Below are 17,935 nucleotides of genomic sequence, written 5' to 3'. Positions count from 1 at the left end.
ATCCTGGTAGGAAACAGCACAACGCAGATATGATCCAAAAAATGTGTATTGTGAACACAAGGCAGCCAACGTTTCGGTCCTCGTAGAGGGACCTTTCTCAGGGCACCACCCTGAGGAAGGTCCCTCTACAAGGACCTTGTTCACAATACACATTTTTTGGATCATATCTGCGGTGTGCTGTCTGTTTGTTATCAGAATTCCCCTGGTCACTGTGTGTGTGTGTGTGTGTGTGTGTGTGTGTGTGTGTGTGTGTGTGTGTGTGTGTGTGTGTGTGTATATATATATATATATATATATATATATATATATATATATATATACAGTGGTTGACAAATCACCAAAAAATCTACTCGCCACACAAAAAAATCTACTCGCCATCTAGTACCAAACGTGTGCTGCTTGGGCCAATATTTACTCGCCCGGGGGTTAAATCCACTCGCCCGGGGCGAGCAAATGTATAGGTTTGTCGAACACTGTATATATATATACTGTGTGTGTGTCTGTGTAATATAGATATATATATATATATAATTCACATGTCTAAGGCCGTGCCTATAGTGCCGTCGTTGGCAACGGCGGCACAGCGGGTGACATCGCCACCGGCGAAAGTTATGTTTCGCTGGGTCGCGGGGTTCCGACAATTTGATTTGTTCAAGGGCCGTAACGTGACGCGACGGCCCTTGAAAAATCAAATTTTGCTGGCTTCAGGTTTTCGCTCCGTCGCTTGTCGCCGTCGCGTGCACTATAAGCGCACGTGGCGGCAATGTATTTGTTTTCGGGCGACGTCGCATCGCCGGCACTATAAGCGCGGCCTTAAGCAGGTCTGCACCCCTGCCTTTCAACCATTATCACCTAGCATACAGTGCTCCCACTGCAGCAAGGGATTGTGGGAAATGACATGCAAATGAGCACACAATGTGTCACCTTTTGTCTGGAATATCCATACACATGGAGGTATATACTAGTATACTGTGCAACAAAGCGGTAAGCAGACACAGGACAGTCGCACATACTGTAAATAAGATTTTTTTTTTTTTTTACCTTCAAATGGCAAATTGTGCAAGCTCTGTTTTGTGTTTATAGTTTAAACTAAATGAGGGACTACAGAGGGAGGGAATAAAAAAACTAAATTTGCTGCAGTTCCTTACATTTTTGCTGCTTGGAATTAACCCCTATTCTGCCACGGGCATCCACAACGGAGTTCAGACACAGAAACAACTGTTCTGCATATTTGTGACATTGGCATTGTAGCAATTTTAGACATAAGCTACAGGAAATAACTAGAGACGGGAGCAGATAGTTACTTATCACATGGCTAAGTATTAAGTTATCTGAAGATAGCGTTATTCCACCATGAATAGCAATCTGTGTTTTACACTGCCAGCATAAAGCAGCAGCAAACAAAACATCTGTTCATTCCGACAACCCCCTGCTCTCCTTTTTGCTATGAATGTTCTTTCTTTAACCTTTGTATTGCAGATTGCATAGCGCTGCAAAATGGGTCCAGACTCTTTTTGGGGGGGGGGGAGGGGGTACATACTCGTTTGTTCTACTTGTTTCTCAAAGCATTCTGGGAGTTGCAGTCCTGTTTATCATTGAGGAAAGAGCATAAAATAACCGGGACTGGCTCGATCTGGGCCATGGTTTGTAGTCTTAACCTTTTCCGTGTCATGCCTACTAATCGAATGGATGTTATTCTAGCTCCCTAGCAGGGAGGGGTAAGAGGAGTAGAAGTTGTGATGTAACAGCCTGGAGCATTCACCTTGACAAGCGCATGCGTGACAGTTACAGTGCTGGGGGACCACAACCCGGCCCTATATGACAGGAAGAGGACGAGGCCCTGTTGGAGCAGTCGGCTCAATCACCGTCTAGGAAACGGGCAAGGGCTTGTGATGCACCAGGCATGGCATAAGGCAGGGGCGGCCAACTCCAGTCCTCATGAGCACCCAACAGGTCAAGTTGTCAGTACAGGCATACCCCGGTTTAAGGACACTCACTTAAAGTACATTCGCGAGTAAGGACATATCACCCAATAGGAAAACGGCAGCTCACGCATGCGCCTGTCAGCACGTCCTGAACAGCAATACCGGCTCCCTACCTGTACCGAAGCTGTGCGCAAGCGGGGGAGACTATAGAGCCTGTTACACATGCGTTATTTCCATCAGTTATGCACGTATATGACGACTGCAGTACAGTACATGCATCAATAAGTGGGGAAAAGGGAGTGCTTCACTTTAAGTACATTTTCGCTTTACATACAGTACATGCTCTGGTCCCATTGCGTACGTTAATGCGGGGTATGCCTGTATAACCCTGCTTCAGCACAAGTGACTCAAATCAGTGGTCCAGTGAATGATTGAGCCACCTGTGCAGAAGTAGCGATATCCTTAAAACCTGACCTGATGGTGGCCCTTGCGGACTCTAGTTGGCCAAGCCTGTCATAAGGGCACTCTAAAAAGTTAACTCTTTGAGTGCCAGACCCCCCCCCCCCCCACCCCCCTCCCCTGGCCATAGTGGCTACGTCTTTGGGGGAACCCAAAGAGTTAATGTTACTTCGATATCCTTTTAACTATAACAAGTATAAGGCAATGGACCTCTGAGATATATTTATCTGAAGGAGAGACCGCTAAAAGGACAGTACCCTTTGTTCCTACAGTAGCAGAGACTAAGGGCATGTTTAAAAGGTTACAGCTGAATAATTGGTGTTTTTTTTTGTTTTTTTTACCAATATCTGATGCCCAAATATTTTATATCATTTTTAAAGTTGGTTTGTAAACATGACGAGCTGACTGACTGGGAGCGCTTTGTGTTTTTCTCTGCACTTTTTTGTGTGATGTCACTGTGTGTTCACCAGGAGATTGCACAGGTTTACACAACCACTCTCTCTCTCCCCCCCTCCCGTTATCTATGTGTCTAAATAAGGGCAGAGTTGGATAAGGGTGGAGGCAACAGTTGATTGAGAAACGCTCCCCCCCCCAATCAGAGGCCCCTAAGAAATGCAATTTCTCATTAATTTCCATAGAAATAAAATAAACCACATGTTTGCTTTAACCATAATTAGATTAAACATAGGTTTGAAGGAGCCCTTTGCCATGCTAAATTGTTTACAAAAGGTTGTTTTGGCCGGAACACACTGACTTTAAATGCCTAAAAGATGTTCTCCTTTGGTATCATATATAGATATATGTGAATGTACAGATATGTGTGTGTATGTGTGTGTATGTGTACACTGGCCGGGTTTGCCCTGAGATATACAGTTCAAAACAAAGAAAATATATTCGGCGCCTGATATTAAAGTCCCGGTACAGTATAGCTAATGCTATACATATGTAATATACAACCGCTGGATGTTGGTTCAAAACCAATGTCCTGGTTACTCCAAACGGATTTCAGTACAGATGGACTCCCAGTACCTGAAATGAGAGAGACAAAATAGCATAAGGCGTGTAATATAGCGCATGCGCGCGCCAATTATAATTGGCTGGGTTAGCCAGACGTTTCTATACTAAAGACGCGCACGGCCGTGAGCGGTGGCGCAGCAGACCAGTGAAAGTACAAGAGAATTGTATTTTCGCGCTGTCGCCACACCACGTGACGCTGTGAACCAATCACAGCGCGGCCTAGTGCTGTGACGTCTTGGCAATATGAAGATCCAATGGTGGTCCGCTGCAAAAAATCGGAGCCCTACTTACTAGATGTAGGTAGGATATGCGCTGAATTTCCTGATACCGGAACCAGCTCCAACCCTTCTCGCGGGAGCCGAGAGGGGAGCCTGTAGAGACGACAGGAGGCAGCAGGAGAGATGTGTGCAGATTCAGGCATTTTCCAGCGCCGTCCTCGTGGACAACATCTCGCCGCCATCAGCTGGTCTGAGACGCGACACACCACGGGGACTATCGGGCTGATTTGCCACAGATGAAAGAGGGTATTCTCTTAAAATATCCACTGCGCATATCCTACCTACATCTAGTAAGTAGGGCTCCACACACACACACTTTTTTTTTTTTTTTGAGTAGGGGGAGGGGGGGCACTCCCTTCTTTTTCAGAACCCAAGCCACTTCAGTGGCAAGGGTGCAAGCCCTTGAACCGTGCTTCCGAAGTCGGACCGGTCCTCGGTTCGTTTCTCCAGGGATTTCAGCCCGAAGGCCTAGGTCCTCGGGGACATTGATGCCTTCCTCCGTTAGGATTCAGGATATCCGTCTCATCCTCCCTCTGGCCAACCGGCCCGCAAGGGAGTTCACGTCTGGTGGTTTTCCCTCTTTCGAGGGATGGTGACTAGCCCGTGGGTTGTGCCGGAGCACCACAGCCCTAATGGGCTGGTTAGAAGAATACCATCCCTCCTTCGCCAAAAGGTCCCGGAGAGATGTGGACCTGGGGCTTATCCCACCCCTCGACTAGCCTTAGGACCAAGTGCGTGCAATTGACCATCCTACTTAAGCCCCAGATAGGAACGGTACTGCACTTGGTCTTAGCCACAAAGCCGAGCAATGAATTCTGATCTAAGCCAAAAGGCCGAGAAGCGACACACACACACACACACACACACACACACACACACACACACACACACGCCACATCATCTTCAGCCCTTGTATCCCCACTGCTGGATGAAGTTTCCCAAATGATTCCCCAGGTACTGCGGTTGCAGCCTCTCTTCTCAACGCTGCTCCAACATTGTCTCATCTCATCCTCCCATCTTACTTTTGGTCGCTGCCTTGGACTTTTGCTATCCTTTGGAAACACTCGTGTATATACAACCCCACAGTCAACATAAAGGCAAAGTTTAAAAAAGAAACAAAATAGGGCCTCTTAATCGGAGCTGTATTTTGAAACAAAACATAATTTCTGCTGGATTATTTTTTCATGTGACTTCTGTCATCTACTTGATTTGCATCCATCACAAATCATCATGAGATACCTCCCTGGACCATGTGAGTAATGATCATGAGGTTGCCTAAATATTTTTACTCATAACTGTTGACATCCCAAACAATATCACAAGTCTACACACAGCTGTCAGTAAATATTCTCATGATTATGATTCATGCACAGAGGAAGCAAAGTGGCTCGATAGTTTCTATTAAATGCTCTTCTGAACAAGGTCACAACACTTCGATTTGCAAGCTTTCAATTAGATTGTAAGCTCTCCGGGGCAGGGATTTCCTTTCCCATTGTCTGATTTTGTACACTGTCCACTCTATTAATAAAGATATACATACATACAAAGTCCTCAACCCATTTCTAATAAGTGCTGATTATATTTACCTGTAATCTGTATTCATTAAGTAAAGTATAATTCTGCATACATGTCGGAAATTATCTGTTTTATGTGTAGGCGATCATGTAGTGTCAAATACAGAAAAAGTGATCAGTGCGCAGCTAAAACATATTCCCACATAAAGTGTTATATAATAAACACAGTGTAAAGTGATATTGGACAAAATAGCACATGTAAGGAGTAATTAAACCTTTGGTGAAGAAAATCACTATATTGTGTCTGCAGCCTTCTTGGGGGGGGGGGGGGGGGGGTAGCTCGACACCCCTGCTGGTAGAGAAAAGGCGCACAACGCACAGTGAAGTATAGTAAAAAATGATAAATTTACTAAAAAGTGAAAGGTTCTGCGTACCTCAATGTTGAATAAAACAGGCAATTGGTTAGTGGGGTTACCACACAGTAGAAACAGCCGGAGTGTCAGCTCTTCAACGAAGGCGGTTCAAGCAACAGTAACGAAGCCGACATCAGCAGGGACAGGAACCTCCACGGAGTCCTCGATCTCACTCTGCTCATCTCAGGGTAACCAGATGATGTGGCTTGTAGGATGTCCCTGGTTACCCTGAGATGAGCAGAGTGAGATCGAGGACTCCGCGGAGGTTCCTGTCCCTGCTGATGTCGGCTTCGTTACTGTTGCTTGAACCGCCTTCGTTGAAGAGCTGACACTCCGGCTGTTTCTACTGTGTGGTAACCCCACTAACCAATTGCCTGTTTTATTCAACATTGATGTACGCAGAACCTTTCACTTTTTAGTACATTTATCATTTTTTACTATACTTCACTGTGCGTTGTGCGCCTGATCATGTAGTGTCACTGCAACACAGAATAAATACAAACCTTTACCTGAAAGGTGAATTTAATACAGTACCAGCAGTTGACTAGCATTAAAAGTTCCATTAGATCTTCCTACCTTTTATATAAATACCCTTAATAATATGCTGTATCATTGTCTTGTACCCCACACTGTGGATTATTCTGGCACCATATAAATTTGAGACAATAAAAAATGTTTCTTTGTTCATCATATAAGACGGTATGTTAGCTGCATCCTCTGTACCTGCAAACATGGCCAGATAACCCCCTTTATGCATTGGCTATACTACGTGGCTTTAAATAAAAAGAATTGTGGTTGTGTCTGAAAGAAAGTTTTTAATGCAGAAGTCCCCCTCTTACCAACACCCCTTTTTTTATAAGATGTGACATTGGTGGAGCCCCCTGGAGCTCAACCACGCTATTTTCAGCTCTGGGGTATAAGTACTTACCAGTGAAGTTACCGGTATTACTTCCTGGTTTCGCTGGGGGATTAAATGGGCAGCTGATGACTTCCTATTGGCCTACAGTTTATTACAGCACTACATTGTACAGAAAACTGTGCATTGCATTGGTCAGACAGTACATATCTGCCCCATGGAGCTTACAATTTAATTATTGGTACCCAAGATACAAGTGACTTGTCAAAGACTATACAGAACTGATCCTGGGACTTTGAAAAGCAATGACCATATCATTGCCCTTAATACTATTTATGGGCCAGAAACCCATCACAAGGTTCATTCTGGCAAATGGCCCATAAGGAGTCTTCCGAAACCAGCAATTCTCTACTGGCATAGCACTGCTTAGTAAACATGGGCCCATGTCTCTTCTGTCTTCTAGGCGGACCTATGTTGGCAGCATGCCTGGCCGTATAATCAATGGCTTAAAGACAGTCGGGGTTAATAATCCAGTTTTCCTTTTGGACGAAGTTGACAAACTGGGAAAGAGCCTGCAAGGCGATCCAGCGGCTGCTTTGCTGGAGGTAAGACGGCACCGCGATGTGTGTGTTGTACAAATTAAGTCAACTGGACGTGGCAAGGGATTCTGGGATGGCGGCAGTTATTTCCTTGAGCATGTTTTCTCAGGTGTTCGAGAAGAGACGCGATCATGTTTTCAGTTGTGGGGTAAGAAAGTGCGAGTGACACATGCAATCCGTGCCTGTAAATCTCGCATCACTTGAACTATTCATTTCCCTCGTTGGATGGATTTTCTTTTCTATTATTTTTACAAGAAGCGTTTCGTGCTGCGAGATTTCAAAATAGAATTATTCTACAGAGAGGCGCACTGAGAAACTGCCAGTCCCACTCTCTTGAACCTTAAAGGGAGTATTTTTGCGCTATTGCCATTACATAGATACCCAGATTAAAAATAAACCATTGCATGGCTTCCAAGGATTGTGATAGAAACCACAGAAAGCCAAACCACAAAATAGCAATGATTGGGGAACAAGTCTGTATCATAATATAAATATAGCTCGGAATTAAGGGTTCCCAGTCTTATTAGACTAGGCCCCCCCTCCCCCCCCAAAGCCTTTTGGTTTCCCTTTGGGACCCACTTTTTGTATTTAGTGCTTAAAAGAAAATGACCATTTGGGTCCTCCCAAAATCCTGTGTAATACAAAGAGGTTTCTACGTAGGTAGACTGTCGTTTCTATCTTTCACTCAATCATCTCCCTCTATCTCTGTCTATTCGTCACTCTATGCCCTCCTAATTCTTTTACACATTTGGTGTCTCTGGTGTGTATATCCCTCCTATCGCTCTGTGCCTCCCTCGCAAAACTTCTGGCCCCCAGTTGGGATAGGCGACTCTAAACGCATGGTGGGCAGCTTGAGCAATTGGTGTAGTTCTTGTAGTAGATTCATTGCAGATTGTCATTTCCTGTGATGGACAAGCATTACGATGGTATCAAAATCCTATGCCGAACTGAGACTATTATACAGAAAAATATATGGTCTCGCTCTTCTGACAACATATTGTCCTATAGATGCTTATGGCAATATTTAACGATGGTGGAATGGTGAGGGAAAATCGCTCCACCAGACTTCTCTCCATAAACTGCACACTACCATTCTAAATACCCATTTGTTTGGGATATGTGGTTATATCACAATATCTGGGCTGAAGTAAGGTGTAGCAATAATCCCCAAAATGTCGGCACTCCAGTGGTCTTCTGCAAACGAAATATTGTTTATTGAAGAGGAGGATCAACATCTGGGTCCAGCCTTGGGCAAAGGTGATATACAAACTCCTGCTGGCACGTGGTCTTGACTGGATGTGCACTCGTGGCAGTTACTGTTCCCCTTCAGTACAGTGAGTGCTCTTCTCTTTGAGCCTGATTGAGCCACCTGTGCTGAAGCTGGGATATTCTGAAAACCTGACCTGTTTGGGGGGTGGTGGTGGGAGGGGGGTTTGAGGTCTGGTCTAGGGTTTAGCAAAGCAGCTAGCATCTCCTGGCTGTTGCCTTTGCTTCTGCTATCGTTTACCTAAAACTGCCACAAGACCTACAGTATCAACTACAGAACGTTTCGGGCTCGGCGGTGTCCTATATACCATGTTTTTATCTGCCGATGCTGCATTGTATGTTAGTACATAGTCTTTGTAATGAAAACAAGGTCATTATCTTAATGTATGCCCCCTGGTTAAATAGGGTAAGATACTCTAATAAAGGTGTTGAAAGCTTGTGTACAAATACATTTATGTAGAACTCTCACGTTGATCTAACTAAAAGATTAACCTGCTACATTTTAACACCTGCTTCGTAATGTAAGGTATTATTTTACTGCTTTTGAGATGGAGCGCCAAAAAGCTCAGAATTGCACAAAAACAAATGCCAAAGTACACATTGTTTTCATCAAAGACTCCTGCGTGAGAAAAAGAATGGTTAGATATGCCAAGGCTTAACGGTGGAGTTTAAACCCTGTTGTTAAACAAAAGAAAAATGATGAGGTGCTGTGGGGGAAAAAAATCCTTTTAACACTATTTCTCCTAAATAGAAAACGATTGTGGGATTTCACAATGGTATAGGAGATCTGGATGGTTGAGCAAGGGCTTTTTTTTATAGGCAGATTACTAAATGGTACTGCTATTTTAACTCCTGTATAGCATGGATTAGCCAGCAGAGATTAATATTACGCTCATGTACTGGAAGAATCCTGAGAGGTTGGAAAGCTTGTAACATATCAACTACTTATTGGTCCATTAAAAGGTATCATACCCCCTGCTCCCTCCTTTGTTACTACATGGAAGAAAGGACCAATTTTGCTCCCCACCCTTCTTTGCTCGCATGCAAGAATAAATGTGTCATAAGAATGTAAAGGATACAGCTAGGCAGGGCCCTGGGCGCACTCGTAATCGTGGGCCCTAAGATAGTTCTATCGATAAATTTTTGCATTGGGTACAAAGATCCCGTAATCTAATCAGAGATCTATATATTGTATATGACCATGATACTTTGAATATGACATTTTGCCTATAATGTTAATGTTACATGCATGTGCATTGAAAATCAACCGCCCCAGTGTATATCTGCTTGCCCCAAAGGTGCAACCAAATCTCCGCCGGCATTTAGCCGCTACTCGCCTCGCCGCCAGGAACTTTCACCGCCGGCCGCTTCTCTTTCAAGGTAAATCCCTAGCTTTACCCTAAAACAAAAACCCTATTCTTAACCCCTGTTACCTCCTACCCTAAAAACCTTAACCCCTTACCCTAATCCCCTACCCTAACCGCTAAATTAACCCTTAAAGTAATTACCTTATTAGAGAAGTGGGCGGCTGAGTGTCCAGCCGAGGAGGGTCCCCCTGCGGCTGAACGGCGGCGGAGAATTGCTCGCACCGAGACAGCCGCGACCAAACGTCCCATTTTGAATCTGACCCCGGTAGGCGATGCCTTTGTGGAGACGCAGGAGACAATGATACCTCTTTTTTGCTCCTCTGGTTGAGGTCCGCTACCCTCAAATAAACCCTATGAAGGGGTTTTCAGAAAGGGCCCTCTCCCCTCAGGATGTTTAAAGCAGCAATTGGTGATGGTCAGCTCAAAAGTAGGTATTTAGTACTCTCTGAAATTGTTGGTTCAATTCTGCTTAACCTTGGTTTTATTGCTCAGGGTTGGACTAAAGTGAGCATCAAAGATTGGCATAAGAAGCACAGAAACCAAACAGAAATAGGACTACCGTGCCAATAACACTTTTAATGAAAAGACTTTTTAAGGCATAAAAGGGTACGTGGTTGTATGGATGCACTCTCGAGACTATTTGTATACTGCCTACCCGACATGCTGAACATGTCTCTATATACCTTCCTGTGGACATGCTCAGTATTGAAAGAGGTACTTATTATGTTCTTACCTCAAACTCCAGCTGTTTACACAGCTGCTAACAAATGGTGCAGAATATGACTCCCATGACAAAGCATAGGCCATAGTGTTAGGTCTAACAGAAAAAAAAGGAAGCTTTCACAAATGTGATATGTTGGTTTGGTGTACAACTTAAAGCAGATTACTGTGTTTTCTTTGGAAAATGAACCTGACAATCTGAGGTTTGTCAAAATAAAACGTCTTTCGGTGGGAGTGCAGCTGCCTGTCCTGCATGCTGATTAACAACATTGGAATTAGATAACTAGGGTTCAATTAAATGTTGTAGATCCTCATATATTTACTGTTCTGTCTTGTTCACTGCAAGCTCCTTTTTCCGTACTGTAAAAAGTTTGTCCTGTAAAGATGCAGTTCCACCTGGAACCAAAATGAACCGCAAATGGCAGTGGCATCTTCAAGATCTTTTAAGCTAGTTCAGGGGTTCTCAACTCCAGTTCTCAAGACATCCTACCCCACACCCCCCCCCCCCCCCCCCTCCCAAACAGGCCAGGTTTTCAGGATACACCTGCTTCAGCACAGGTGGCTCAACTGAGCCACTGATTCAGCCACACGTGCTGTGGCAGGGATATCCTGAAAACCTGACCTGTTGGGGGGTCTTGAGGACTGGAATTGAGAACCCCTGAGCCAGGTATTTCATGTTAATAAAAAAAGACATGTCATTTTAGATGGTTTAGATGTTGATATGGTAAGATAAAACTTGTTAGTAGACATAGTTTAACTCTTACCCAATGAATCGATCATTGCAAATTCTTTATTCAGTGTTCATTAGGAGTTCCTTTGGAGTTGGAGGACTGTTTCCATAATAGCGTTTGTTTTATGCGAGTGCATACACATATTTTGTTACCTATAGTAGACCGTTTTCAATTAAAACAATGAGAACCGCTCCAGTAAATAAGCAGATGAACAATTGTCAAGATCCAAAAATAAAACTGGGTTATTCATTGGTTCAACTGCAATTAAATACAAAAGATATTAAGACAACAGAACATTTGGCCAACCGTTCTTGAAATAGAAATCAAGAACAAAAACCTCTACTTATCCATGTTTCCCATTTTGTTGGGCAAATGTTGTGTCTATTATTAAATATTAGCCAATTGTAGGATGTGTAAATCAGACCACGACAGTGTTTCCTGTCCTAGAAGTCATTAACGAAAACAAAATACCTTCCTGTTACCAATTGCTATTGAACAACAGGGGGATATTTGTTCTAATTTTAGATAACCTTTGTTAATACTTTGAGAAGGGAGTGTTGGACCCGAGTGCCCAACAGAGAGCGCGTTTATACGCAGCGAAGCAGGGCAAGTGGAAAGACCGGCAATTACATTTTCATAAGGCTTTCCTAGACTTGGTAGTTATACAATATTACACAGTGAGCTTGTTGTGTTTCGTTGAGCAGTTAGCTGGAAGCTGGTGAGTGCAAAGTATTCACTTTGTGCCAGAAAGATACTTTCACTTAATCCTCCTAAATTGAAGTCTCTGTGGACATACATGTTCTGCTTTATGGCATACAGTATATTTTATGTATTTGGTTTGGAAGTGTTTGTTAACTCCATTCATTGTCGGACAGGCATTTAACTTCGTGCTGTGAAAGGCATGGGAGATGTTTGCAGCACTAAAGCGTGTATGAAAAGTTTTTCTGCCGGGGCTGCTACAATGTTCATATCTCTATAAAAAGACTTCACACATCGGCACACGTGTTTACTTATTTATTTTGGAAGGCTGTGAAATGTGTAATAAAGTAACTGGGTTTACTAAATATATCACAGTTAGTTGGAGGTCTGAGTTAAGGCAGAACTGTACTTTGTTGAACAATTCTTGTACAATCGAACATCTGCACCTTCTAAAGTGCACATGTAGATCCTCCTTTCACAACCCAATGTCATAACTAGTAACACACACACCTCCTCAATCCATAGTGCTCCTCTAACCTACTTATCTATCTAAAGAATGGAACTGATTCTTGCTGTGCTTAGAAAAAGCAATGGTGATTCTATGGGACATAATATTCCCTCACATTCAGTACTTAATGTTTTAATCCCGTCCCTAAAAATGATGATGATACCCACCAAGTATAAAAGGCATGCTGAGCATGACCAATTGATTCAAAGTGCCTGAAGTGTCTTGTACCCCTGAGGAAATATTGCGGTATCCTTCCCAAAATCACAGCTGTTGTCCCTCTTGCTCTCCCGTTGATTTTTACAGTGGATTACATTACAGAATGAATCTGGGAAGAGGGGGACGGGGATCCATTAGGGCAGCATACGTAGTTGTATTTTCAGGGCAGAGTAGATCTTACCTTTGAATAAGATCAGCTAATTTCAGATCATCCTCTCTTGAAAAACGTCAAACTGCTACAGGCGGCTGTGGAATCCACTTCCTGTTCCCTTTAAATGCTTTTACCTAATGGGCAGTCGTATACAACTTATCACGTGTTTGCTTCTCTGGGGTAAGATGGCAGCATGAGCATCTCAAGACACTCTCTCAATGTCAAGTTCGCAGGATCATGGAAACGGTCTGTGTTTATAGTTTCCCGTAGTTTTAGTCTTTAAGTCTACAGTAACATGATTGAAATATGATCATCTACCAAAGAAAATATTCCCATTAGGCTTAATTACTAATACCATTAGCTGTCCAACTGGTACACAGTATAGCCTCGTTTACGTATTCTCTACACGCATTCCTGATTAAATTATAATGTGTATATAGTTTCAGCAAATGATTTCAGTTATTCACAGTTCTAGCCCTTGAGCAGCTGGGAGAGTGCCAAGCGTGTGGAAATCCCGCCCTTCTGCTGTGTTGGACACACAATAGTTATCATTGGTTTGAAAGGGTCTCCTGTCTTCTTGTATCAGATAGGGCAGGGGGTTCTCAACCCCAGTCCTCGACCCCCCAAACAGGTCAGCTTCAGCACAGGTGGCTCAATCAGTCCCTGCTTCAGCACAGGTGGCTCAATCGGTCACTGCTTCAGCGCAGATGGCTCAATCAGTGGCTCAGTCTTAGACTGAGCCACCTGTGTTGAAGTTGGGATAGCCTGAAAACCTGCCCTGTTGGGGGGCCTTGAGGACGAGTTGAGTACCCCTGGGATAGGGCATTAGTTAGCCAGTAATGTCCTTGCAGAATTAAAGTTTACAGGCATGCGGGCAAACATATTCTGCCATTAAAGCGAAAGTTTCCCATCCTTAAATGCAGTCTCTAAACATTTCAGATGTATTTAAGAGCTTTTGAAATGAAAAAGTGTGCATGTGAGTTAATGGTTTATTATGAAGTGAATCGTTCGTAATATATTCCGCAGTGCAGTGTTCTAGCGGCACTATTTAGGGAGGTTAACAGCAGATACCATGCTTTTATTCCAGGATAGAAACCTGGAATGTGGCAGGAGATCAGAACCCCTTGGCCCACCTAGCCTGCTCATCCTTGTATCCGCTGTAAATCCTCAGACCCTAATTGATCCTTGGCTTCCTTTTGTATTTAGAATAGGCGCATCTCTCTCTCTCAAGCATCTTTGAGTTTCCTCACTATATTAGCCCCTACTACCTCTGTTGGGAGGCGATTCCATGAATCCACCACCCTTTCTGTGGAGTACTCACATTTCCCCGTATCCTGCCACCACCCTCCAGCTTCCAGAACACGACCTAATGTTCTAGCACTCCTCTTTCCCTGAAATGTGCTTCCCTCTGGTACTTTGTGGTGCTGTACTTTGAAACCCTTTATGTATGTGAACGTTTCGTGCATATCCGCCCTCTCCCATGTATCCTGTAAGCTGTACATTTCAGGGAGTTTTATTTTAGTCTTTTCTGATAGATCATGTACCATTTTAATAGCCCCTCTTTGCACAATGTCCAATTTATTGATGTCCTTCTGGAAATATTGTCTTGAGAACTTAAAGTCCATGCAATATTCTACGTGTGTGTGGTTTTTTGGGGGGGGGTGGGTTTGTTTTTAAATAAATCCGTTCTGTAGTACTAAATATTCTTACTAAAAAAAATTATTATTCAACTCTTAATGCCATTTTTAATGAGTTGTATACTGAGCATCCTTTGATTTCTATAGCTGGCTTTAGCACACCTCCCCAGCAGTGCAAGATCTTTGCAACACTTTCCGGTTTGTGATAATTTGTTGACGATATTCCCAGCAGGTTGAGCTGCAAACTGTAACAACAGATAATGTGACCTTCCGAATACATTGTAGCTGCTGGGTTACACTGACTGAAGGTTTGATTGAAACTGAAAGGCAGCCATTTAATGAACCCTGGAAGCAGGATCTTTGCTGATTGATCACAGAAGAACTAATTCATCGACAGCTTAGGTAGTTAGTTTTCAATAAAAGTAATAAACGGTTGCATATAATTAAACATTTTTTTTTTAATTGCCGCTTGGACTGCTTCTTTAACACTACTCACCAATGATCTATAAATTGGCATCACCCCTCTCTGCCACTAATACCCCCTCCCTATACAAAGCCTAACGCCCTGCTGGCTTTTCCTGTTGCCTTGTTACATTGATCGCCTACTTTTAAGGCAGCTGGAATAATGACTCCCTGGTCCCTTTACTCTGTAGTAGATGACATTATGGCGCCATTTATTCTGCAGTCTGCTTTTGGATTTTTGTGATCCAAGTGCATAATTTTGCATATTTTGTCATTAGATTAATTAATCATTTTGTTTCCCATCCCCCTTGAGTGTGAACCCTGTACAATGGTGCAGTCCAGTGAATTATAAATGTCTGGTGAAGTCAGGGATCCAATGTTAGCATGTAAGTGTAAACCTACAGACAAGATTCTGATGGCTAATCCTAGATGGTAAATCCGGGAGGTGTCGGAAAGAAAACATTCTTAATATATAAGAGACCTCTGGAAAAAAGTATCTATGAAGTGATTACAATTCATTTTTCGCTGTGTAGTTCTAGAACTGCAGACTAAATGACCAGTATTGTGATAAGATTGAAGGTGAGTTTATTGTGCTAGAGGATTTTACTCTGTGCTAGGGTTTAGGTGCTTATATTCTGCAATCGTGTCTGTATTTAATCTTTAACGGTGTATCCCTGGTTTTGATTGTTGTCAAGGTGCTGGACCCAGAGCAAAACCACAACTTCACTGATCACTACTTGAACGTCGCCTTTGACCTCTCCCAGGTTCTGTTTATTGCTACAGCTAATACTACAGCTAGTATTCCAGCCGCACTTCTGGACAGAATGGAGGTTATAGAGGTCCCAGGTAATACCATATATCTACATGATACTTTTCACTATAATCAAAAAGTGGGGGGGGGGGGGGGGTTAACCTTTTTCAAAATTCAGTCTTTCCAGACCCCTGCCTATTCACTAATATGGGTCTTAATATGTACAAAGGCTTAGTACCATTTAGTAAATCTGGCCCCACAACTGCCACAAAAAAACCCCAACATATTTCTATTAATCTAGGAGTCGGTTGTCCTGCTATTCTGAAACTACCCAGTGCAATGCTAGACTTGGTAAAATATATATTAGAGATAAAAAGTGTGTGTGTGTGTGTGTGTGTGTGTGTGTGTGTGTGTGTGTGTGGTATAGTTTCAGCATTAAGCAATGTTAGAGAGAATGTTTCAAACTAGCATATTAATGTAAATTGAGATGTACTCTAATGGTTGGTGAATAGCTTGCGATGTCTGACCAGGTCGGCAGTGTGTTTCCGCTGCAGGTTTGTCCTGGTAGTGATCGGAGTACATTGAAGCTTACCCATTTTGTAATTAGTGAACTAATGGCGCCTTTAACTAAGAACTATTTAAAGGTGATGGGTAACCCAGGGGTTCTCAACTCCTTCAAGACTCCAGAACAGGTTAGGTGTGAAGATATCGCTGCTTCAGCACAGGCGGCTCAATCCCTGCTTCCGCCACCTCTGCTGAAACAGGGATATCCTGAAAACCTAACCTGTTGGGGGGGTCTTGAGGACTGGAATTAAGAACCCCTGGGGTCACCCAGAAAACAAACCTCTATCTTTACTAGGATACAGTCAGGAGGAGAAGATGGAAATTGCACACAGGCATCTCCTCTCCAAACAACTTGCTCAGCATGGTTTGACACCGCAACAGATTCAGATTCCACAAGAAACAACGCTGGAAATTATCACCAGGTATGTGATGAGGAATATGGATTGGGTGAAGAATGAAATAATACATTTCTAACAGGGACAACTGTGTATGAAATGAGCAGTCCCGCCCAGCCGTCACTTTTGTTTTTTAAATGATGGCGTTTGTTTACAGAGTTGGAAACGGGGTTGCTGGAGGTGGGGGCGGGGGGGTACTCCCCAGCTGGAAAATTGGATGATCCCTCCCAGTTTCCAAAATACTTACCTGGTTTAGTTGCAGATGTTTTCCTCTAGAAAAATCTAGATGGCGGCCAAATGTTTCTGATCCCACAGCCCAATGAGAGCGGCTTCTTATTGAGTGGCCGCTTATATGTCCATGAGGGAACACCAGTAGCCAAACTGGTCATTATCTTGGGAACTGGGAGGTCCCAAGAGCGAAAAATAGCCCTGTCTAGTTCCAGACGGATACCCCAGTTCAAATTCTGTAAAAATAAATAAATGAATAAATAAATTAGGCGGGATTGCTGCAAATGTGAACCCGAGAGGAATGCAACGTGAACCTGATCTTCTATTCATGTGTGTGAAACCAGATTTAATCTTATTTAATAGAGCTTAGAATCTGTATTCATCTTGAGTTTTTGATGAATGACACCCATTAACTCCTCATCTGATCTTCAAATACTGCTAAATGTTCGTCTTGGATTAATCGGGTGGGCTAGCTTTGCTGGAAAAAAGGGATTTTACATACTGCGCCTGCAGGAAGAATCATATAAAGTCGAGTAACATGCAGTTCGTTATATGTAATATGCAAATTGAACCTGGCATCTGAGTCCTTCTGCAAGTTTAACTTCACTGGGAAGCCTGGAGCGTAGAAAACGTTCTATTGTTACTCACATCAAAAGGATTAGAGTCCCAGTGAGATAATGGTTTGTTACATGTAGGGTGACTAAAATACAGAATATGTTACACACCAAATAGAAAAATCAAAACAGCGATACTTATACCGGTGCTCCTACATCTCCAGTCTGCAAGGGCCACCAACAGGTCAGGTTTTTAGGATATCCCCGCTTCAGCATAGGTGGTTCAATCAGTGATGGGCCACCTGTGCTGAAGCAGGGATATCCTGGAAACCTGCCCTGTTGGTGGCCCTTGAGGACTGGAGTTGCGCACCCCTGTCCTAATGCAAGGGAACACCTGCTGCTCTCTATTTTGGGAATCCACAAAGAAGGCGAATTGGGACACATCGGATTTTCAAAAGTAAATTTACTGAGCCAAAAAAGGTGTGCCGACGTTTCGCCTATACGGTATGTGCAGCCTTCATCAAGGGAATAGCGTGTCTGACCATGCAATCCGGTGCTGGTGGTGTGTGCCGGCGCAGTCTGGCTACTGCTGATACCGCAATGTTTCATACTCCCGCCGATGCCA

The 17,935-nt window shown here is 43.4% G+C and overlaps 1 protein-coding gene and 1 long non-coding RNA gene across 2 annotated transcripts in view; one reads left to right on the top strand and one right to left on the bottom strand.

Moving 5' to 3' along the window:
- Positions 1-17,935, top strand: part of LONP2 (lon peptidase 2, peroxisomal) — a 95,323-nt gene that overhangs the window by 40,575 nt on the left and 36,813 nt on the right. Inside the window, exons 8-10 of the mRNA XM_075576659.1 lie at positions 6,926-7,067; positions 15,514-15,664; positions 16,429-16,555. Of these exons, the coding sequence (XP_075432774.1) occupies positions 6,926-7,067; positions 15,514-15,664; positions 16,429-16,555 (420 nt within the window). The remainder of the gene's footprint in view (positions 1-6,925; positions 7,068-15,513; positions 15,665-16,428; positions 16,556-17,935) is intronic.
- Positions 2,975-13,115, bottom strand: LOC142469908 (uncharacterized). Its single transcript, XR_012789122.1, has 3 exons — positions 12,750-13,115; positions 11,179-11,297; positions 2,975-3,413 (listed from the first exon to the last, which is right to left on the bottom strand). It is a non-coding gene; the product is annotated as an uncharacterized LOC142469908 (long non-coding RNA).

This window comes from Ascaphus truei, chromosome 19 (genome assembly GCF_040206685.1).
Source record: "Ascaphus truei isolate aAscTru1 chromosome 19, aAscTru1.hap1, whole genome shotgun sequence".
In the NCBI taxonomy this organism is placed as follows: Eukaryota; Metazoa; Chordata; class Amphibia; order Anura; family Ascaphidae; genus Ascaphus; species Ascaphus truei.
The sequence above is the reverse complement of the archived record's forward strand: the minus strand, read 5'-3'. Positions and strand labels throughout refer to the sequence as shown.